Source organism: Nelumbo lutea, chromosome 1, assembly GCF_056320005.1.
Source record: "Nelumbo lutea isolate HS-2025 chromosome 1, American lotus-T2T, whole genome shotgun sequence".
Taxonomy (NCBI): domain Eukaryota; kingdom Viridiplantae; phylum Streptophyta; class Magnoliopsida; order Proteales; family Nelumbonaceae; genus Nelumbo; species Nelumbo lutea.
In genome coordinates, this window is record NC_142684.1 from 2,198,954 (window position 1) to 2,223,411 (window position 24,458).

The following is a 24,458-nucleotide window of genomic DNA, read 5'->3' on the forward strand; positions in this document are numbered from 1 at the left end:
ATGGTGTCAACAACTTCTAGCTTCTTTTCAATGTGAGTGACTAAGCTTGCAACTTGGGCCGGGTTGGTCCGAACCCAATCTGAAAAAGTCGGAATTCGACTTTATTTTGGTTTGGATTAGGGTTGACCCCTTGGGCAGCCCGATCCAACACAAACCCGATTCTCTCTCTCTCTCTCTCTCTCTCTCTCTCTCTATATATATATATATATATATATATATATATATATATATATTACCATATATTGATTCTTTAGATGTACGATAGTTGTATACCCCTCACTACATACTATCATGTTTTTCTTTTAAAATAATCACTTCACTTAATCTTAAATGAAAAGACTAAAACCTTAATAACATATTTTATGTTTTTGAGTATTTTATTCTTCATCTCCTCTCTAATGTTAGACGCCTATAAAATATCTATCATAAGTCATAACTCATAGTAAACTATAGTAATTTCAAACACTTATTTTTTTTTCGATTTTGTACTAAAAGAACCAATAAAAACATCAACAAACAAATACTAATAAATCATAAGATATATATATATATATATATATATATATATATATATAGTGAAAAGTGAGTTAAGATTTGAGATTAAATAGTTTTTTGAGATTTTAAGGGATGGGAAGAAGGTTGGGTTGGGCCCAACCTGAGCCTAGCCAACCCGAAGTCAACTTCAGGTTTGGTTGGTTTGGGGTAGGGTTGAAGGAATTTAGTTAGGGTTAGGGTTGGGTAGATTGGTTTGAAGGTTGGCTTGGGGGTTTAGAACTTAGGGTTGGACTCAACCTGACCTAACTCGACCCGCCTTGCAGCCCTTTGAGTGACTCAGTCATTGAGGCTGTAGACCTTGTTATTGGGGATCTCGACATCACCACCATCCTCATACTAATAACAAGATTCCGTGTCCTATGAATGTTCTCCTTTTGGCTCTTTGATGTTGGAGAAAGGTTGGTTTCTATTGAGGCTCTTGTCTTTATAGACGCTATCTCTATGATCAAATTGACAATCAAAGATTTTATTCTAAATGTGGGTGGGCTGGCTATGGCACTTTGGAAATAGATTTGAAGTACAAAAGTATGGCACACTTATTTTCTATTAGGGTGTTCGTTTGTTGATAAATATATTGATCAAGTTTTCCATGTTCTTTTTGTCTTAAGCAGCGGACCCCATAGTAAAGTTACCCTTTCCCTCGGTAAAACTTACCATCTCCCACTCACCTTGGTGAAACTTTTGCAAAACATGATGGACCATTTTGCCCATTTTAATACTTAATTTTTGTGGGTAAGAGCCATTTTGTTATTTACCTAGAAATCTTGAAAATAAAAGAACATGGATAAGTGCACTTATAAACATGGATAAGTGCACTTATAAACATTGTAATTATTTCTAAGAGTTTGGGAATTATAGTGATTTGCTATACCCTTTATACTTAGCAAGGAGATTTACTGCCATCTATATGTCAAAGCAGATAAGTTCACTACATGTTTTCAAAGGAATTGTGTACTATGGGCTTCCCCCTTTCTAAGCATGTGTTCCGCATGCATGAGACTGTTAGTTAATGTCAAACATGTTCTCAAGGTTTATTCCCATAGTTTATTTCTCCCCTTTGTGTTGCGTAGTGGGCTTTTCCATTCCTACACTCCTACAGAATTCTTACAGTACTGTTTCATGGTTGTGAGTCACCATATGCTTAATTCGTTGGATACTACATTCCCAGCCAAATTCATGGCCCATCGTAAAGAAGATGATGCAGTGGAAGATTAGAAACTGATATATATGGGAAAGAAACCCAACATCGTTCTCAGCTTTAGTCACGGCAATTACAGAAACTAGGGCTATTATCTTTCAGAAATACAGGAATCATTTATCTATGGCAAGATTTCTTATTGCTCTTAATTTGCAGGAGGTAAGAAGGATTACTGGGAGTTATATTCGCTAGTCTCAATTGCATTGATGTGCAGTTAGAAGACACGTTATTATATATAAGCTTGAGTTGACATGATGTATCTATAGTTATATATAACCTCATGGTTGTCCTTTCATGGAGGTTACAATAAAATGTCTTCTGTATACAAGTTGTACAATTGCATGCCGATGGATTTTGTACAGTATTAGCTACAGATCTCGATCGTGTCATGTTCTCTGAGACTGAACAAAGCTACCGGCGTTCCTCAGAGGAAATATCCACGGCCATGACTACTCCAGCTTCTGTGCGCTCATCCAGAGCCATTCCCTAGCTTTATTCAACAACTCATTTCTAATTCTATCCTTCTGTACTTGCATCTGCTTAGGACATTTCAGTAGCATGATGTAGGACTCCAAGTCATGAACACGTGAAGGATTTTTCATTTGAAAGAAGTCGAGAGACAGCTCGACTCCGACATGGGCGTAGCAGGAACAGCTCCAGGGAAGCTCATACCGCCCTCCCAAAACTCTTAGATTCTCATTGAAGACTACCCCAGGCAGCTTTGTGATGGGATCATTCACATTCACTATTCTCAGCACCTTTACTCCCAACTCATCGCATCGCTCCTTGAAGTCGGAATTCCCGACTCTCGGACCGGCAAAAGAGTAAACGGTGACGGGTATTTGTCGGTTTGAATGGTCGGTGTTCAGGCCGAGCTCAGAAATGTCATAAGCTAGAAGAAGAGCCAAAGCACTTCCCATGCTGTGTCCTACCAGAGTTATGCTCATTTCCTCGTCCTTATAGTGGTTGATGATACGAGATATCTCTGAAAGAAGCTGCTCACGGCAACTCCCTACTCCAAATTTGCAGCTGCCGTCCTCTGAAGTGTACAGACCGAGAAATCCTGATTCAACCTTCACGTTGGGCCGGGGGTTATGTGGGTCTAACCTGGCAGGAGTCAACGAACTCATAAAGTTGGCGATCCACTCAGTGTTAGTCACAGTCCCCCGGAAGGTAACCAGAACATCTCTTCTGCCCAGCGTCTTAACTGCATCATCAGAAGAGACGGCGACGTATCCGATCCACCGGCCACAACACGTCCCGGCGTTCTGAATGGGAACTGAGATGTCAGGAGTTGCGTAGATGTACTTAGTGAGTTGATAACCAGAGTTCTCTAGGCCAACTTCTCGCAGTATGTTCTTCTTCCCATACTTGCAATTCAGGTAGCGTTTGGAGGTTGGGTCTAGATCAAAGGCCTTATAACATCCGGTGGCAAACTCCCCATATCGAACGATTTCTTCACGGAGAAGAGGGTCCAGGGGTTCGATAAGATCCTCCCAGTTGTCTGAACCCTGAATCTCTCTCCATACGTGAGACAGTCCTGAGCTAGTTTCAGCCATGGCAGTTAGCACCGTTGGTGCAATCATGGAGGCAGTAATGGAGTGCCGACTGGAAGATGAGCATCCACTCATCTCGGGCAACTTTACCTGCCCAAATTTAGATTGCCCAGGACTACACAATCGCATACAAGGCCGAACTGTAACCCTGTTCGGATTTACGTTTGCCATTAAACCTGTTGACAGCAGGGAAACGCAATTAAACGTATACATGGTGGAGAGAGAGAGAGAAAGAATGAGCAAGGGTTAGCTAAGAGAGGCAGCTGGATTATATATAGTGTGGTAGTTCGAATCTCTATTAATTAATTAATCCTCGTCGTCTGAAAAATAATCAAAGAAAAAAAAAGCATGTTTAGCGAGGGATTGACTAAACAATAAATTTAGAACATCCACGGTTTTACCAATATGGTCGGTTGTTTATTGTTGCGGCTGGAGAGAGAAAGATGGAGTGTGGTCCAAAGGCATTTTATATTTTGATGGTTCCATTCCATCTTGGTTGACTTGAAAACCCAGGACCAGGAGCACAGAAGCCGCGGGGGAGAGTGAAATTAACTAAACATTTCCACAATTTTTTATTTTTTGGGTCTGTTTCTCATATATATATATATATATATATATATATATATATATAATATAAAGGTACACTTCAACGCGGCGATGAGAAGCAGCTCTTCGCAACCGGTAACCTAGACAGCAAGTTACAAAAGTAGATCGCTAACCTCTGCTGCTGTTGTGTGCAAGTGTTTTTATGTTATGAATTACCGAAAATTAAGTGGTGTCTATATTTTGATTTAAGCATCCAATAACACAATAAGAAAGATAAAGTTTTGGACAAAGTATATACAATCTTATAAATTAAGCATAACCAAATACTTATCACATATATAGGGCAAAACGTTCATTTCATGGTGTTCTTAAAGTCAATTTTACATCAAACAAGAAAATGGAAAATGATGAGATGGTAGTAGAAGAAATATATATTTAATAAATCAACCAAATTAAATAGAATTTTGGGTTGTTTAAATAAAACCATTTACGTGACAATGAAATGGCATGCAACTTCGCGTAAAATTCTTAAAAATCCCTTAAAAGTGTATTTTTAAGGGAAAAAAATGAAGTAACTGTTATTATTTGTCAAGGGTTTAGGACCCCCTGACCGAATCCCACTATCACTAAGGTTGGGGGTTAAGGGTTTAGGAGATGGGCTATCCCCTGGCCGTTGTGTAGCACTATAAATCTAAAAAAATATGCTTAGCATCAAATCAATAACCAAGTTAAAAAAAAAAAAAAAAACAACTTCTAATTTGGATTGATGAAGATAGCCAAGGGCTCACATTAAGTACTTTTTTACTGTATTTTACTATTGAATCAGAACAATCGATGAAACAAAACTTAATTAAATTAATTAAAAAATAGAGAAAAGCCTAATAACCAATGGAAATAGAAAAATGGTTTTTCAAATTTTTATAGAAGAAGAAGACTGGTTCACCCCATGTACTAGGTGAAAAAATTTGGGTTTTGACATTAATTTGGGTATAAGATAAGGTTCATATTTAAAGTTGATCCTTAACCTACCCCAATCCATCCAATTTACTTCCCTACTTATTTATTAAAGAAAGTCAAAATGGATTAAGAGATATTGAAGAGGAAAAGAGGGATTTAATGGGGGAGGGGAGATGTTACAAACATTGAATATAATAAGGTGGGTGGGTGGGTGAGAGAGGGAGAGGGAGATTTAAGAAGGACTATTAGATAGTAAATATGGATTTTATAAAACATAATGAAGACCCATGAGGGTTTTAATTTTGACTTGTTATGTTTTTAATGATTTAATGTAAAATTAAATATGCACATGTGTGAGAGAGGAGAGGAGGTGTGAACTCTAGTGGTGACCCTTGCAATGCATGGGTTGCTTTTTAGTGTGCTTTTAAGGGAACAATGAAGTAATAGTGATGCACCAAAGATCTATATATTTCTAGTTCTTTACATATAAAAAGTAGTAGAAAAAATAATTTTCTTTTCCTTTTTAGTTATTCAACTTTGAACTTATTATTTTTTATATAGCCAAAAAATGTGCTTAACATGAAATTAATAACCAAGTTAATAAACAATTTCAAAATTGAATTAACAAAGATAACCAAAGCCTCATGTCAAGTGCTTTGTATTGTTGAACTTGAATCAAAAGAATCCATGACACAAATCTATATTAAATTAATAAAAGAACAAGAAAACCTAATAACCCGTGGAAAGAAGAAATGGTTTCTTTAGACTTTTATACAAGAAGATTACTGATTCACCCCATGTAGTAGGCAAATTTGGGTTTTGACATTAGTTTGGGTCAAAGATAGCGTTCATATTTAGGTTGGCCCTTAACTTACCCCAATCCATCTAATTAACAATCCTACTTTATTGGATAGAGTTAAAATGGATAAAAAGAGATTTAAGAGGAAAAGAGGGATTTAACAGAGGGATTTAAGTCATAATAAGTTTCTTTTAAAATAATAAACAAAAATAATATAACATTAATAAATTTATAATAAAATATAATAATATAAATATTACTAAAGTCATAGTAAGATAATAATAATATATTACTAAAATATTCATAAATTAATGATAAATAATAAGATATTAGTTATTAAATACTAATAAATTAATGATAACAAAGTACTAATAAAAGAGTAATTATATATCTATAAAGTATTAATAAAGCAATAATAAAGTAATAGATAGACTAATATAAAATTCAGAATTTTTAGTTGATTCCGATTCCAACTCCGAATTAACCAAACATCAACAATTGGAATTTGATTCTATTTCTTGATTGAGTCAAACATACATAAAGAATGGGTAATTCTAATTCCAATTCCGATGCGAATCCTGTTTGTGAATCAAATGGACCCTAAAAGTATAATTTTGATGATTAATCTTTAATACTTGTGGTCCATAATAGGTAGAGGTGTAAAGTGGCCCATGTTGCGTCAGCACGACATGACCTGCATGCATCCCACGCAAATTGTGGGTCGTGTCGTGCTGGCCTGCTGGCCGTCACGGGCCATGCCGCCTTCCCCGGTGAAAATTTTGGGGGTTGGTCCGTGTGGCCTATGCCGTGCTGTGCCACGGGCCAAGCTAGCCCGTGGGCCAAGCCTTGGCCCAAATCGGTCCATGTACTGGGCCAAAGCTATTTTTGCCTATTTATTTAAAAAAATTGAAATAAAACTTAAAATTTTAATTTTATATGAATTTTGATGTATACAATTGGTTATATATACAATAATTAAATAAATTAGTATAATAAAATTGAAAAAAAATATTTTATTAATATATTATATAATTATAATTTGTATAATATATAATATTATATATATATATACAGCCGGGCCACGGGCGGCACGACCTGCTTGGTTGTGCTGTTCCGGGCCGGCCCGTGGACTTCAAACCTCAGGCCCAGCATGGCATGAATCATCGTGCCGGGCCTGACATAGCCCGTGGATGTCGTGCCAGGCCGTGCCGGGCCACAGGCAGCCCGGCCCGATTTACACCTCTAATAATAGCAAATTAGGGATGTAAAACTGTCAAATTGGGTGTGGTTCAACCCAAGTGCGAGTCAAAGCCAATGCAACCCAATCAAGATTCAACGTTTCGATACGTATGGAACTGTATCGATCGATATGTGGATTCAATCCGGTTCAGAGGGTAAAAGGACCTTAAACTGACCCTCTAAAGCAGGTTTCACAAAGAAAAAAACAAAGAATAGTAGCGAGAGTGGATCGATGCAGTCCGATACGCTGGCGTATAGTAGAACAGTATCGATATTTTGAACTTGAACCCAATTAATTCACCTCAGAAATAATACACATAATCAAGGATAATGAATGTTACAATATGAATGAATCGGATCTGATACGGGTTTGTTTGAACCTGAACTGACGTGAAACGTGATTGCACTGACCCGACCGTATCCCCAATGGGATCAATATGGGTTTAGCAAGAGGTACTAACATCTCCAGAGTCCTGTCCACTGTGGAATTAATGTTTATTGTAATGAGGGTGGTGCATCACAACCCCGTCAACCCCGTCAACCCCGTCCTCTATTTTTTTTTCATCTGTTAGATGTGTGATACAATGCTGGGAATGGAACTAATTATATAATATTTTGGTGGTGGTCGGTCTAGAAGCGGAAATGATACGCTCTAACTTTTTTTGCACATGGTTTGGAGTTTAATGTAAACATTTCACAGGAGAATCTAATATCCACGTGAGGTCTTCTATTTTATTTTTTTCGTGGGGCCTTTCATTGGTCAAATGCTACAACTTTATTCTAATTACAATCGTTTTTTTAGCTCTAAGAGTCTATACAACGGGTACGGGTAGTCCATCCCTCAAACCCATAAGCCCCCAATTAGGAATTAGGGGTGCTTACAGTTCGGTTAATTGAATCGTGGATTTTTTTTTTCATAGAACCGGTATTATTGATTTTTGAAAAATAGGTAATCAAAATTGAAATAAAATTAATCGGTTAACCGTTGACTGATTTAGCTGGCCATCAGTTCGGTTTATCAGGTTTTTAGTTTTTTTTTTTTTTAATAATATATTATAAATATATATAATAACAAATTATAAATATATAATATTATATTTTAAATAATAAATAATATATCATATATTATAATATTATATAGTGTTATATAAATATATAATAAAAATAATATTATATTTTAAACCATTGACTGGTTTGCTCACCCCTACCCCCCATCACACCTTCCCAATTGGCCGGTTGGCACCTTGGCAGTTGCTAATAGAACCTTCTTCTAGGGTGTAATTTGGGTAGGCCCAAAAAAGCATTTTGCACTTCTTCGGGTTTGGGTCTTTAAAATGGGTTTATTCAAAATTTGACAATCTCAATCCGAGCATACACACAAGTTGCATCTTTACTTGTAATTTGGCTGATGATACTAAACGAGCCTTGACTAATGAAAAATCCCCTCTGAATTTTACTCGTTTCACCTTTCCCTATGTTTGGTTTGAGGAAAAAAGTAGGGAAAGGTAAGAAAACTTTTTATAAATCTTCTTTCCTTTCCTTTTTCTTCAAATCCAACATTACCTTAATTTTGTGTCAGTTTTAATGGATGGAAATATTTAAATAACATTTGAAAACTTTTAGAAGTCCCTTACCACTACTAACTTTCCATCAGTTTTAGTAATGGCAAATATTCAAATGATGTTCAAAACCTTTTAACACTCTATTATACCCTACTTTTTGACATTTTCTTGTATTATATGAACAAAAATATTGTATACTTGTTGAAACCACAACATTAAGATGTTAATGAAATGCTGAAAACAGGTTGAAGAAAACCAAGGTAGGTGTGATACAAGTATATTAAGAAAACCAAGGTAGGTAATAGTGCTGACTGTTTCCATTGCCCACTTGCCCATCGGACATCGAATAGAGGAGAGGCCAGGGAACTGAGGAAGAGACTTCGTCTTCATCGCCGATTTGCAGACCGCCGACCTTCATCATCATCGCCGTTGCTGTCACCCTTCGGACTCTCTCTCATCAGTCATCATCGACATAAACTTTCCCAAGTTCCAACGGTCCTCTCTCTCTCTCTCTCTCTCTCTCTCTCTAGTTTCGGGGATTCGGGTCTCCGACGAGGAATTTATCCCTGTCGGAGTCGGGGAAGGAGGGGGGATTTCTTTCCCCATCGGGGATCAGGGACGGGGATGGGGGTGTTTTGGGGGTCAGGGTCGGGGGTGGGGAATGTACTCCCCGCCCTGAACCCAGCCCATTGCCATTCCTAACGCAATCCTTTCCTCTTTCAATTTGTTCAAACCCTCTCACCATCTCAGTTTCTTAGTCTCATTATTGGTTGATTTCTGTAACCAGATAACAATCTCAATTTCGAGTTCACATCTGCACCCCACAATGGGAGATGTTCCCAATACACGACAGAGATGTGCTGTGGTACGTTGTGGGGTGCAGATCTGAAGTCCTCATTTTCAACCTATTGCAGGTGAGTCTGATTCTCTTGCCCACAAGAACTTTACCCATGTTCACTACATAACATTGCAACTACACATAGGGAACATCTTATCCTCCTAGATAATATTATTATGTACGAGAAAATGTTCCCAATGCTGCACGGAAGTAGTGTGTTGTGAATAAATGTGGGCAGGAGATCCGGAGTTATTGCAGGTTGCTTCCTTTTTTTTTATTTTTACTTTTTTTTTTCAATTTCATTATATTTTCTCACTTCTCATGTTTGCTTTGTCTCGCTTCAGCGTTCTTGAAGGTTGTTTGTTTAAGATTGCCGAATTGCTTTGTCACCCTCTTATCATCTCGATCAAATTGTAGGTTCATTTTCTCTAATTTGTGTTTTTTTTTTCAACTTAATATATTACGTACTTATTTACGTCTCTCGGCTTGCATAGGAAATATTCAAGGCTGCCTCTTAGGAGTGAGTGAAGGTCTTAAGCAAATTTCCATCTCTCGTTTAGATTAACTAGGACCTCAGCTCTTGGTTAAACCTGTTTAGTCCATGCCCATACATTTGAGTTTTGCTGGATTAATTCCCATCACACGTTTAGGCAATTCATTAGCCTCTCACTAGAATTTTACATATTTTATATTAGGTGTTTTTACATGACACAAAGTCTTCCCATTAGGGGCAGAGCCATGGCCCCTCCATCGTCCAGAAATCCACCATTATTACTACAAATTAATTTTCTTGTAAATTTCCCTCCTCCCCCACTCCCTAATCCAATGGTTGACCCCATATGGTTCCATTTACATTTATTCTCCCTATCTCTCTAATTCACTTTAGATTTTGGCCCCCTCATAAAAAATTACTATCTCCTCGTGCCCCTATAATCCCATTTACATTTATTCCATATCATCCATCTTTGTTCTATTATATTGGTTTTTGTTTACCTACAAATCTCCATTTATGGCTTTGCATCTTAGGACCCACTCACATAATGTGTCACCATTTATTCTATTTAATCATTCAATTAGTCTCCCATTGTTTTAGTGTTTTGTATCTTCCTATTCATTGTTTGATTACATAGTTTTTTTTTTTCTTTTTTCTCTAGTTGCCTCATTGTGACATTTATTTCTTTGTTAAGCCCAAAAAAATATTGAGTATTCCTTAGAACATTTCTAAATGGGTAAGGTTTTTATGTCTCCCTTCATAGGTTTTTATTATTTCCACATTATTAATAAAATTCATTGGTGGCCACCCTTTCACATGGAGTAAATTTTGGGGTTTAAAAAAATTGAAACGTTGGTGAAGTAAAGGTTGATTCAATTGGCCATGTGTGAATTGCTTAACACCTTCCCACACCTTACCTAGGTCCTTAGACCCAAAAAATATCTAATTCCCATTGTGCTATGAATCACCAAGAAACATTGTTTTTCTTGTAAAAATCCCAGTTTCAAAAGTTTAGGAAATTCTATTATCTGCCTTTGGTTTGGGTAACCGCAAGCCTCATGCACATTAAAATTTTGATAGATAAAGATGCGTTTAATAGGGTCTAATGGACAAGAGACAGAAACTGAAAGCCTTTGAAAGTGATTTTCTTAGATGTGGGTGAAATCCTATTGGGCCACGTGGCAACACATGTATCACAGCGTTGTTTTATTTAAACTTGGCGGTTAAGGAAAACCGCTTTGTGTTTTTTGAAAGATCCTTTTGAGTACTATTCACTTATCCCCTAAACCCTTTTTCAGACCATTCTTCTTTCTATTTTATTTTATTTTTTCTATCGCCACCAAATTCGTAAAGATGTCGCAATCTTCTTCTAGTTCTTCCTCCACTTCTTTTGATGTTGCCTCTGGATCGCCTTTCATATCTATTGCCCTGACCTTCGTCAACAACTATGCAATTTTCCTTGGTTATTCCGTCTCCAACAAAGCTGTTAAAAATTCTCTTTTTTTTTTTTTTCTCTTTTCCTTGTTTTTTTGACTCGGCTTCTACCTTTTTCTCCTATGTTCCTCTTTGTTTGGGTCATGGCTGAGCTGGCCTTGCGAGACACGTGGCCTCTCAGCTATCGCCCTGTCATGTCGTTCTAGTTCGGCCATGTCAGCATAGCTCTGCCACGTGGGCCTAGCTTGGCCAAGCTATGCTATTACTGTGGTTCCCATCATATCCTTCTTGTCACGTCAAATGGATGAGTACAACTACAGGTAAGGAGGAATGAGGAAAGACGACTCGACTGGGGAATGAGACTTTATCCCGTATACATTGGCGGTTAACTTCATCCTCACAACCCCGGAAGCCCAATCTGACCAGGACACGAATCTTCGGCTATAAAAAGGTACTCCATGCTCAAGGTAAGGGATCTAACTTTTGAGACCCGTACTGCTACTTAGCTCGTCCCGACCACCCATCACCTCTTACTGACTTGAGCGTTGGAGTACTTACCTGAGGATAATTCCTCGGGCCTCTAACTTCTTTCTTGATCATAGGTCTTGAAATGTGGCCTCGTCCTTGTATCTCGGTCTCGTCCTATCAATAAGGACTATCTGATTGATCTTCTCAATTCGTGCACCACATCAGATTGAGTAGCACCACTCTTCTTTTTGCATTTTTTGTTTGCTATATAGCTCTTGGTTGATTGTTTTAACTACACTCTATTTGGTTTTGACATAATCCTTCCAGGAGGTGTTTATGTAAAGAAAAAGAAAAGTTGAGAATATGGCTGAAAGAGTTAAATAGGGGATCTTACTTTGCATAATCAGGATTTGAGAGCACAAGGTTGAATAGGCGGCCAAGAATGGCCACATTTCATTTCATTTTTTACCACATGGCACCTATTGTAGAAATACATGTTGAGCACAATATGCGACTGGTTGAAAAGTTTCTCATTCTTGATAGAACTATGGTTCTTTTGGTAGAAGCAAACTCCCCCTAGTCACTTTTATTCTTCTCTCTCTCTCTTTTTCTTTTGTTATTCTATTTTCTTTTCATCTCTTATTGTTTTTTTGCCTCTTTTTTTCTTTAGCCTCCAATACTTTCTTCAGCCAACAAGTGAAGCACTTGGTTAAAATGGTGCCTTTGTTCTGTGTTGGTTAAAAAATTATATTTAGGGTAAAATACAAAAACCTCGCCTGTGTTTTGTGACAATCTTATAAATCTCCCCTGTGTTTTGATATAAATAGAATCCTCCCTTATAGTTTTGAAAAATGGTGCATATACCTCCCTCTTATTAGTTTTTCTGGCCGAAAACCCTAACGTAATACATTAATTTTCTTAAAATACCACATTTACCCTTAAAGTAGTAACCGAAGCAAACCAATCTCCTACCCCTGTTTTTTCCACTTCTCTGTCTCAATTGAACTAACCAATTGTCACTCATTTTTTTATCCTTTTGCTCCATTTTATTTATTTATCACGTTTTCTTAATTTTCCATCTCTTTTATTCTTCTTCTCTCTCTTTCTTCTTCATTCTATTTCTTTCCTATTTTTTTATTTTCATTTTCTGGTGATAGGCAAAGAGGAACGACAGTCTAGAGACTTTGTGGAGATGCCTGTTAAATGGTTCTAAGTGATTCCTTTTACTATTTAAGTAATTTAACAACCATTTTTCAGAACTATTTAATCTACCCAAAAGGCTTCAACCGTGCTGAACTCATCTTTATAATGTGTCATATGATGTGCGTGACAGTACTCCAAGTAATCAAATAAATTCCTAACACGATCTCAAATCATAAAACAGAAAAAAAAAAATTCAAAGTTCTATTAAGTATTAAGCGCCAACCTATTTCTCTTAATCTTACCTGGATTGTTTTATTAAATTTAATATGAACAAAGTCAAAGACATTGCCTTCCACACGGGTTGATCCTCAAGAGCAAAAATCTTGACAAACTAGAGAAATCAAATATGGAATCTAAATTAAGATTATCAACTGCCTGTTGAAATCTTGCTGAAACCTATGGGAGTGTTGCCAGTGAATTTGTGGAGATATTTTTGTTTCAAAGAGAAGCTTGCTCTATTCTTGCAGAACTTGATGTAGAAGTATACATCTCATAAAGAGGAGGATGATACTTGGTAGTATTTAAGGGTATTTTAGTAAATTCTTCTTATAAGTTAACAGAACTTTAGTGGAAGGGAGGATTTATAGCTTTTTTCAAAACTATAGGGGAGGATTCTTTTAAAATCAAAACATAGGGGAGGTTTATAAGATTGTCAAAAAACTCAGGGGAGGTTTTTATATTTTACCCTTATATTTAAATGGAATTTTCTATGCTTTGACGGTTTCAATGTTGCCCTAATTCAAATATTGAGGGTGTCTTCATTACGAGTTGGGGGTCAAAGGTGGTTATTTAGGTTGAAAGGGAATGTTCCTTCTTAAAAAGGGTTTTCAATTATAAATTCCTTGATCAACAATTGAGTTTTCACAAGGGCATGCCCTTGGGATTTCCCATAATTCCTTAATCAAATGTTGCTATTTTGAGAGGGGGACAAACTCTGCCTTCTCTTGAGGGTATTTGGACCTAACTAGGATAATTACTCTTTTGTAAGTAAGCATCTTAGGCAAGAGAAAAAGTTGAACCCATGAGACAGGTTTTTCTATATAACTTGTGAAGGGATCAGACCAAGTGTAGTTCGAGGAATGTTGGAATGACATGAAAAACATAGATAGCAAACTACTAACAAAAAATGCACTCTTGATGAATAGAGGTAGGGTCGAGATCATTAACTCTCTACATCAAGGACTACATTTAAATCCATGCATGTGGTTAGATGCTGAAGTTGGCGCCCATAATTGATAAATAAGCATTCATAGATGTTGATGAGATAACCACTTCGATTCTTCAACATTTGTGAAAAAGGTCTTGAATTGCCATTGTTGTCTTAGTTCAAAGAGGTTCTTCAGGCTCCTAGAATATGATAAGGTCTTGATTAATCAACTTCTGAACAACAATCTTAAGTTGATGGTAATTGTTAGTGGTGTGCACTGGTCTTCGGTGATAGGCACAATAAGTGTTCTCATTATAATGCTTCGTTTACACTCTAAGGAAATTCTAGATATCCATCTTTAACCAAGGCGCAAACTCCTTTGTTTTTCTTTGGTAAGTTTGCAATACATTTCAAGTGTTTGTTGTTGGTACATAGAAACAAGAATCATAAGAGAGGGATTAGATGGGAAATGTGGCTACAAAGCTGGTTAGGTAATTGGAAATGGATTATAGGTTACTTTTTCCTTGATATCTGGGCACAAACTTCTTTGGCCGAGGGGCAAATGCCCCTACTCCAATCATTGGTGGGTTAATTTGTCTCTACCTAACAGATTATTCAATTTTGACAGCACCTCCCACTACTTTGTTAAAAATCCTTTAATTAGTTGTGTGGCTAGCAAAGTGTTGTATGGATCTTTCAAATTCTTGATGAAAAGCCTTGCCATTTCCTTCTTGAGCATAGGGTGACATAGCTTGGTCGCCATTTCTTGCCACCTATAGGCATAATCCAAAAAGCTTTCTCCAGGCTTGTATGTCCTGGTCTCAAGGTCTAAGTGATTAGGCATTAACCCCATGCTATAAGAGAAATTATTCAAAATGCTTCAAAGGCATCCTGCCAAGTGTTCTTTTCATCCTCTAGATTCGTAAACCAAGTTTGTTAAAATCTTTTGATACGTTTAAAGAAGTAGCTTTCCATTAAAACCACATTAAAACATATCTTCACAAAAGATCTTTAGGTGAGTTCTGAGGACACCCTTTACCATCATATTTTTCAAAATTTGGCATTTTGAACTTCTTAGGTAACTTGGAATTAGGGTAGAAAAACAACTCTTAAAATCGATGATTCATAGGTTACACACTCCTTTCACCTTTCTCATTTCGCATATCCTCCAGATTTTTATGTCATTCTTGAGTGGGGTTTAGAAGATAGGGGTGGCATAGGAACTTTGGAACATTTGTTCAAGTAGCTAGTTTTTCATTAAAACCATATTGGAGCATATCTCCACAAAAGGTCCTTAGGTTAGTATGAAATATCCCTCATACTTTTCAAAATCTGGCATTTGGAACTTCTCTTGTAACTTTGCATTAGGGTAGAGACACAACTCTGAAGTCAGCGATTCATAGATTATGCACTCCTTTCACATTTAACATATATCTTCCTTTAGCTTCTCTATGCCATCAAATTTGGTGGCGATAGGCTGGCACGTTGAGAAACTGACCCCGTAAAAACAAAATGGAAAGGCGTAATGACTATAATGGGTATAGATGATGACATGTAGGGTGTGGTCCCAAAGTTGAAGGTAGACATCGCTATGATTTGCTGAGTTGATAAGGAAATGGATGGTGGTGGTGGAATGGATTGAGACTATTCAGTGCAACGAGTGGTCAATTGAGCCAACACTACATCTAACTTGTAACTTCTATTGAAATCCAAGATATTCATTATATGAGATTAAGGCTGGCATCCTAGACTTTGTTGCAGAAGAGGTAATCGTAGCCATCGGTTAGGAATTGTTGACATGATCTAGTGGGAGAGGTTATTGTTCCATATTGGGGTGTTAATTGGACTGGGTTTGGTTCAATCCAATTCAGTCTAATGTGAGTCCATTATAAATGGACCAGGTTCGGTCCAACTCAATGAAGTTTTTGGACCAACTACGACTGGTCCAATTCAATGTCCAGACCATTCAGTCTGTTCAAATTCATTTCGATTTAGATTGGTTTTAATCCAAACCTGGTCCATTGATACATATATTCCTATTTTATATCAATGAACCATATATTAACTTAATCCATCCCAATTCAATATAAATTTGTTATGGATGGACCAGGTCTAATCCAATCTAATAAATATTTTGGACTGAATTGAACCAATCCAATATGTCTTGTCCAATCCATCCAAATTGATTTTTAATTAAATGGGATCCAATCCAAAACCGGTCCATTGACACCCTTAATTCCATTGCGCGGGTGATAAACCAAGTCACTATGCAGCCCGCTATTGGCTTGGAGTTCCCCAATGACGTCTTAAAGAAAGCAACTTAATCAAAACATTGCCCGCCAAATCCCTTTATTTCTTCGTTTTTAATTTGTTTTTCTTCTTGTCTATCTTTTCGCCTTTTCATTTTAATACCCCCTTTCTTTTTTTTTTTACTTTCTTTTTTTTTTGTTTTTTTTACGTCACTACTATATGTTTATTACAGCTTCTTGATGTAATATATTTTAGAACTGTAAATTATAGATATTTTTTCTTTTCTTTCTCTTATTTGAAAATAGCATGTCTGAGTCCCAAGAATTAATATGTGAACCCTCCATCAATAACTATTTTTGTTTTAGTTTTTTTATATTTTTTATCAGTATCATTCTTATTACCCCTCCTTTTTTCTTCATTCATCCTTTTTCTTTTCTTTAATTTACAAAAATTTTTAAAGACTCTAACTTGTTAAGCAAACCCCTTATTCAATTCTTGTCCCATTTTTTATTATTTTATCTGATTAACCTAAGAGATTCTTTACTTTCTTTTTGGATTTTTCTTTTTTTCTTTGTATTTTAACCACTTTTATGTTTTCTTTTTTTTTTTTTTTGTATAATTATTTTAATTTGGGTCCCTCTAAAAAGGAGCTTGCCATCAATTACAATTAAGGTGGCTGCCCCCTTAAGGACTAGACTAATATGCAAGATGGATGCTTGAATTTGGGCGTGACACTTAGATTCCATGGTTATAAGACCACCTGTTTCAAACCTCCACTCATGTGGGTTTCTCAGGTTGGTGACTGGTTGAAAGGTTTCCGCCGGCTTCACAAGGTTCTTAGTCCCGATGGCCCAAATGTACCAATCTCTCTCCTATACATAGATAATTGATTCTAGCATTCTAGTGGTGATGTGCAGATGCATGCTTCATTCATAGATAATCACCACAAGGGATACAAAATCATAAAAGTAAACATGAATGATAATCTAACAAACTTAAGATATCCCCCTGCCTAATATGAACACATGTTTAGCTTAGCATACACATTATAGGTAAATAAAATCATTAAATAGTGCATCACTATCGATTAGAAGTAGCATGAAGCAACCCCATCATTTCTATTCCTACATGTGAAAAGTCAAATATATATGAAATTGTCCATCCCAAAGCAATACTTAAATGAATTGAAAGAATTCATGTGTTGTGCTAGAGCCTAGCTTGACGCTCAAATGAATTATTCTTATAACCACATTATGCTAGCACTTAAGGGGTGTTAATAGATCGGTTTTGGGTTGGACTCCATCCAAATCAAAATCTATTTGGATGGATTGGACAGATCAATAAGATATGTTGAGTTTGGATGGACTAGACGGACCAATATGGCATATTGGATTGGACCTGGTCCGTCCATAATGAATTTATATTGGATTGAGCCAATATCTGGTCCATTGATAGAAGATAAGAACATAAGTGTCAATGGACCAGGTTTGAGTTGAAACTAATCTAAATTAACAGGAATTCGAACAGATGTGACATTCTCTGGACCGGTCCAAAATGGTCCATAATATTCATTGGACTGGATTGGACCAGGTCCATTTGTAATGGACTCACAATTGAATTGTACCGGATTGGACCAAATCCAGTCCAATCGACACCCCTACTAGCACTCAGCTGCCGGAGAAATTCCCTGTTTGAACTTCGAACCTGAAGAAATCTTCATTTAAATGCAAAAATAGAAGTCTAGAATCCTTTTCCTTTTAGGCTATGTTTGATTTGAAGGAAAAAGTAGAGAAATGAAGGGAAAGGTAAGAAAACCTTTATAAATCTTATATAGGTTTCCATACATTTTCCTTCAAACCAAGCATAGCCTTAAAAAATTTGAGACAGATCCTCAGTGATCTGAAATTCAGTGAATCTGAGTTTCTTAAGGGCTTTCTAAGCAATGGGGCAGCCATAAATTCGGTTCAAATGGATCTTCTAATTGTCTATACATGGCTGAGTCCGTGTGTAACCAACGAGATTGATTGGAAGTGCACGTGGGCCTGTATAAGGAGAGTGGAGGGATTAACTTTGGTTGTTGGGGCCCAACAGTATAGGCTGTTGAGACAGTTTTTAGGCTGGACACGTTCTGGGCAGTTCACCTATTCACGCCCATGCTTTGATTTTTAGTAAAAATAAAGTAATATGTAATTACTAATTTACCAATTTTCATGATAATGTGGCAATCCCAGAAATTCTCTCAACAGCATAGGCTGTTGGCCCCAAACAACTAAAGCTTTTCCCGAGTGGAGGAGATCTGGACACTCCAGGGTGGGCTACACATGGACAGGAATTAAGGAAAGAGGCAAAGAGATGAGGGTGGATTCATTCAGCACACAAGGCTCCATTTGAAAGGAGTACAAATATGAGTGCAAACATATTATTTTGTATAGATTTGTACTGTACATATTTATTTTATACTCCTTTCAAACTGAGCCCAAAGAATTAACTAAGGTCCTTACTTCAGTGACAAGTGTCTCTCTTAAATGGAAGGACACCGAATTGTCTTTTACTGTACATATTTGTTTTTATACTCCTTCCAAACTGAGCCCAAAGAATTAACTAAGGTCCTTACTTCAGTGACAAGTGTCTCTCTTAAATGGAAGGACACCGAATTGTCTTTGGCTTTTTATATGACCAAGATGACACGGATATGTGGATCGAAAGAGATTGACTAACCTTGGGAATGAAGCTGGAAGACCAACGCTTCTCACATGGATCGACCATAGAGAGAGAGAGAGTTATATATGATTTTTTAGGATACCCATGGATTCGCTGAATTGAAATTTTCCTTCACAAGGTTATCTCCTATTAGTGAGAGAGACAGATAATCGTGAGTTTTGAGGACACCCATGGATTCCATAAGTTGAATTCGTCTGTCTGCCAATGAGGTCATGTTCTTTGTGCAGATAGTCCACCAAGTCATGTTTCGCGAGAAACTTTGTGATATTTCCACGTACTCAGAGTTATAAAGCATCGAAACATCTGATTCGCCTGTTCGTGTGTATCAGAAGTATAGATACTTTAAGCAATGGTTCCAACTATTATCCTTTAGCCTGTAAGATTGCCAAGTCTCAATAACAATATGATTTTCTCTTCCTCTTCACGTTTTGAGAACACCCATGGTTTCTAATTTGAATTTTGTCTGCCGATAAGGTCATGTTCTTTGCATTTTATCAAATGTGTAGAATTAATAAGTCTATTAAGTCATGTTTCACAAGAAACTTTATGAGTCTTTGCCCCCCCCCCCAAAAAAAAAAAAAAAAAAAAAAAAACTTGAACTAAAATTTAACTGATCAATCTCTAAAGCTCTTCCAACTCCCAAAATTAAAAATATATATATATATAAAGAATATGTAATAGACCCAAACCTTCTCAACCCATTTTCCCCCAAACTCTACTTCTTCTACTCTTTATCTCATTTTCCTGTTTAACTCGATCCCCTCAAAAGAAAATTCCTAACTTTACCACTGCACAATATCATTCCATACTACTAATGTGGGATAAATGAATCATAACAAACTTTGAATAGAACCAAATATATATATATATATATAGATATAGATATAGATAGTACCCTTGCCTCTGAAATTTGATAATAGAGCTGTTCTCGTTAAAGTGTGGAACCACGAGCATATCTATCTTAATTTTTTCTTTATTAATATTCCTATCACGTTCTTTATTGACAAAAGGTGGTCGGTGTAGAAGTAAGTATATAACATGGCTAATGGTTTGAACTTTTAAATCTGCATCCAAATATATACTTCTATTAAATCATGTCGCAAAATGAGATAGTCGCTTTCGTTTGCTGAGTTGAAAAAAAAAAAAAAAAAAGCTTGGGATGGTCAAAAGTTTTGCGTAAGAGAATTCGTAAGCTAATTTGGTGATGTTTCAAAGTTGCATGAACTCAACTTTACGTCTGTCTGCTTTGGTGAGGTAGTTCATGGATTGTTGGAAGGTTGATACCATTTTGGAATTTGGATGAGACCAGGGATTTGGCGTATGTAGACACTGTTAAAATATGTCTATTATCATATCAACAAAAGATTTAGCCTTTTCTATACACCGGGCTGATCACAGTTGAGCACGCCATTGTTCAGTACAGATGGGGCCTAAAATTAAGAATGTCAATGGACCGGTTTTGAATTGGATTCCGTCTGGTTTAAAATCAATTTAGACAGATTGGACAGACCAATAAGACATATTGAATTGGACCAATCTGGTTCAAAATATTTATCTCCAATTAATCCCCTCCCTTCTTTTACAGCCTAACCCCCCCCCCCCAACTACTTAGGAAACGTATATTTTTCCAACTGGCCCATTTCAACTTCCTCTTCCCCCTGCTTCATTATTCTACCAGAACTCTCTGAATTTTTTCCATTTCCTGAGATTCTTCTTGGAAATTTAACTATACTCATATGATGAGCAGGGATAACTTGTAATATATAGAGTGTAAAACTGTTCATATAAATTGTAAAGTTGGGTTAGTTTTGCATTGACAAATTTACCTTTTTACCAAAAGTTATAATGGATGCAAATACGAATTCCAATAAAGTATATGCTTTTTTTTTTTATCAAAATCCCATTTGAATGCAAATTTACTTATTGTTTACTGATGTACTTTTACAACTTATTATCAATGTAAATGTGCATTGGTCTGTTATTTGTCAATGCATAAATGTAGTGTTGCCAAATACAAACAAAAGTGAAACAGAGTGCAAATTTATCCTGAATCGGGATTTACACTCCATTTGCATTTCCAAATGTAGGCTAAATTATAAAGATGAAGCTTTCCATTTATTCAATATGGCCCTAAGATGTTGTAAATTGAAATCTAAAGAATCACTCTTTTCATTTTTTTCCCACAAATAAGGAACCCCCAAATATTTTGCCTACCTATCAAGAGCTAACATCTTGAGTTGCCATTTGATCATCCTAGCTCCTTAACTTTGGTTGGAGTCTTTTTGTTGAAGAGGATTCCTGATTTTTGATACTTAACTTGTAACCCGGTGTGCTCTTGAAATTGATCAATTACTTCCTTGAAGTCTTAGGTTTCCTCTCTAGTTGCCCTCCCAACTGGAAAAATTGCCTATAAATTTTGATCACCAAGAGTTTACCCTACTCATTTGCCTTATTAATTAGTCTAGAAAGCCCTTCCATAGCCAAAACAACTAACTAAGGAGATATAAGATCACCCTGCCTAATTCCTCTTGAAATCTCAAAATGTCTCTCAAGAGAACCATCAATTAGAGGCAAAAATGTAAATTGATTAAGAGAAGCCAAAACGACTCTCATATGATTCAGGTGGTGTTTGATAAATTTGAATTTTGATGTAAAAAAAAAAGTCAAACCATCATTCCGGTTTGAAATCTAAAAAGAAGCTGAAATGGCTTTTTACTTTTTAGAGGCTTTGGAAAGATAAACTCATTTGAGTGAGAGCAATTCTCAAACGTCAAAAATTGTGAAATTTACTATTCTACTCTCTTGAAAACAAACAGTTTGATATATAATATGTATTAGAAATAATAAGAATATTATTATTTTCCATTTAAGTAAAAATAAATACTTATTTATTATTAAATAAATTTACATAAATGTTGGTCATTAACGTCATTTCTTTACATCCGAAATGCGTATAAAATTAGTTAGATGTGAGACCATGTCTAACTTCATTTAAACATTCGCATTCAATATCTGAGAAAAATCAAGTTTATTAATACTAAGGTTCAAAGTATCGATACATATCGGTTGATGTGTATCATATCAGGAGCTTCCCGATACACTCCTACATAAGATATATTGGGGTTTTGACAGGTTCAAGGGTGGTGGATGGATTTAAAAATTAAAAAAAAAAAAACTACAAAACCTTGGTCAATACCATAGCACGAGATTCCTGCCAATGCAGGATCAAAGGAGGAAGAAATGTATGCAACCTTATCTGTAGATATGTATAGAGCCTTTTGAATTAATATTTGAACCGATTGGTCACCTAGGTTTCAATCGAACTATCAAACTATTGCATCAAAGGCCCACCCTCCACAATTTGTAAGGGTGATTGATAAGTGTCAGTCTGATTAATTAGGACAAGCACCACCCAGGAGATATAACTCACAGTTCTTAAAGATGATTGGCTCATAGATATCTTGAATGTAGCAGCAGCAGAATATCGTTTAACACATGAATCCCTGTGATATATATACATCCACATATCCATTTCCAAGCAGGAAAAAGAAGCGCATCTACGCAGTCTTTGAGTCTTCTTTTACTGCATGGGTGTTTTCTTAGCCACGTGTCAAGGAAAATATGTTTGCAATGGTCAAATTAAAAGATATGAACCAAATTAATCAGGGATATTTGCGTCCTTTTTTGACACAACAGTCGTCCTTGTTACTTTTCAATGTTGCTTTTGAGTTTGTCACTTTGCTATACATAAGGTAGGAAGTTAGACAGTTGTGCATGATTTGTTGTATTCACATTTCAATTTTCATGCATAGTGCATCAATTATTGATTTCTATAGCCGTTTTCTTTTGTACGGATGCCAGAATCTGCAACTATATATCAGCTTTGGGGTTTTATGGTTCAATCTAAAACCTTCAATAAGATGTCGTTTCCTTCTTCCACCACACGCTGTTAAAATCATATATAGATTAGCTAACATTACAGTTGAGGAAACTGATGAACAATGGTGAAACGATACCACCAATACTTAGTACAGTTTTGTATAGAGAGAGGTGAGAGGAATTTAGGGGTGCTCAGGGTAGGCCTTTTTGTTAGCTGAATCGGTACTATTGGTTTTTGGAAAATTGGTGATCAAAATTGAAACGAAGTTAATCGATTGATCGGTTTGGTTTGTTAGTTTTTCTATTTTTTAATTTTTATAATATATATTATAAAGATATAATAAAAAATATAAATATATATAATATTATATTTTAAATAATAAATAATATATCATGTATTATAAATAAATGTATTTATATATAATTCATATTTATTCATTTATAATATATATAATATACATAAATCCGATTAACCATCAATTTTCTATATTTATTAACAAAAATCCGAACCTGTACCTTCTATTTTTTAAAAACACCAAACCAAAATCAAACCGATCAATTCCATTTCGATCGGTTCGATTTTTTTGCTCACCCCTACTTATCGGATTCAATTAAGTGCATGTATAAGTTGCTTATCCACTTAAATGCATGGAACCCACGCAATATAGTGACAAATTGGTTGATGAATTTATCCCTGCCAAACGAATGGGGATTATATGGTAAAAACGACTACAACCTCCCCAATAGAATGATGCCACTAGACAAACAAACAGTAATACATCCATCATGATATTATATGATCTCCACTTTATTTTATTTTTAAAACTTAATTTTACCCTATGATGATTGAAACTTAGAGCTGCCAACTGGTCGGATCTGATAGATTCTTTAATTGTGTTAATGACCGTTGTAAATGTTGAATGGGCCGAGTTATGCTACTTGATCAGTCTTCTTAAAATCACATTTGCCCCTCTCGTCCAAATGGGTGTTTATAAATCTATTTCCAATGTGAAACATCCCACAATCAGTTGGTAGACACGCATTCGCTTTCCTGTCTTTCACAAATTACTTAATAAGAGGCTCAAATTTGATGGACAGAGAACAATACAATTCCAGTACTTAGTTGTTTGTACCATCGAGTTTATTAAGGCTCAATTGGGGAGGAGTACAAATATAAATATGTAGTGTAAAACCTTAGATGTTGTTTGGATAGACTTCAACTTTTGTACTCTTAAAAATATAGTAAAGTATACAAATTTTTGTTTCGAAAATAGTTTGAGTAAAAAATTTCAAAACATACGCTTTCCAAAACAAAAGTACCATTTTTTATTTGGCAAAAACACGTCCATTTTTTACTTTTGATGACGGTTTCTGATGGTTTGGATAGACTTCACTAGTCCTAATGATGGCAGTCCGACTCTAATAATGATGAGCGGAGGTAGGGTCAAGAGTTTTATAGAAGGGTGGTCACATGACCACCTATTCACATGAAAACAAAAGCACAATTTTGCCAAAAGCACGAAGCATATAAAAACTGACTTTGTGCTTTTGGGGTTTTTCATACTTCTAAATGTATGAAAGCAAAAGGTATAAAGTACACAGTATAAACATTA

General features: G+C 36.0%; 1 protein-coding gene across 1 annotated transcript in view; it reads right to left on the reverse strand.

Moving 5' to 3' along the window:
• Window positions 1-2,202: 2,202 nt before the first annotated feature.
• Window positions 2,203-24,458, reverse strand: part of LOC148873189 (galactolipase DONGLE, chloroplastic-like) — a 31,095-nt gene continuing 8,839 nt past the window's right edge. Inside the window, exon 4 of the mRNA XM_088964549.1 lies at window positions 2,203-3,485. Within this exon, the coding sequence (XP_088820675.1) occupies window positions 2,203-3,485 (1,283 nt within the window). The remainder of the gene's footprint in view (window positions 3,486-24,458) is intronic.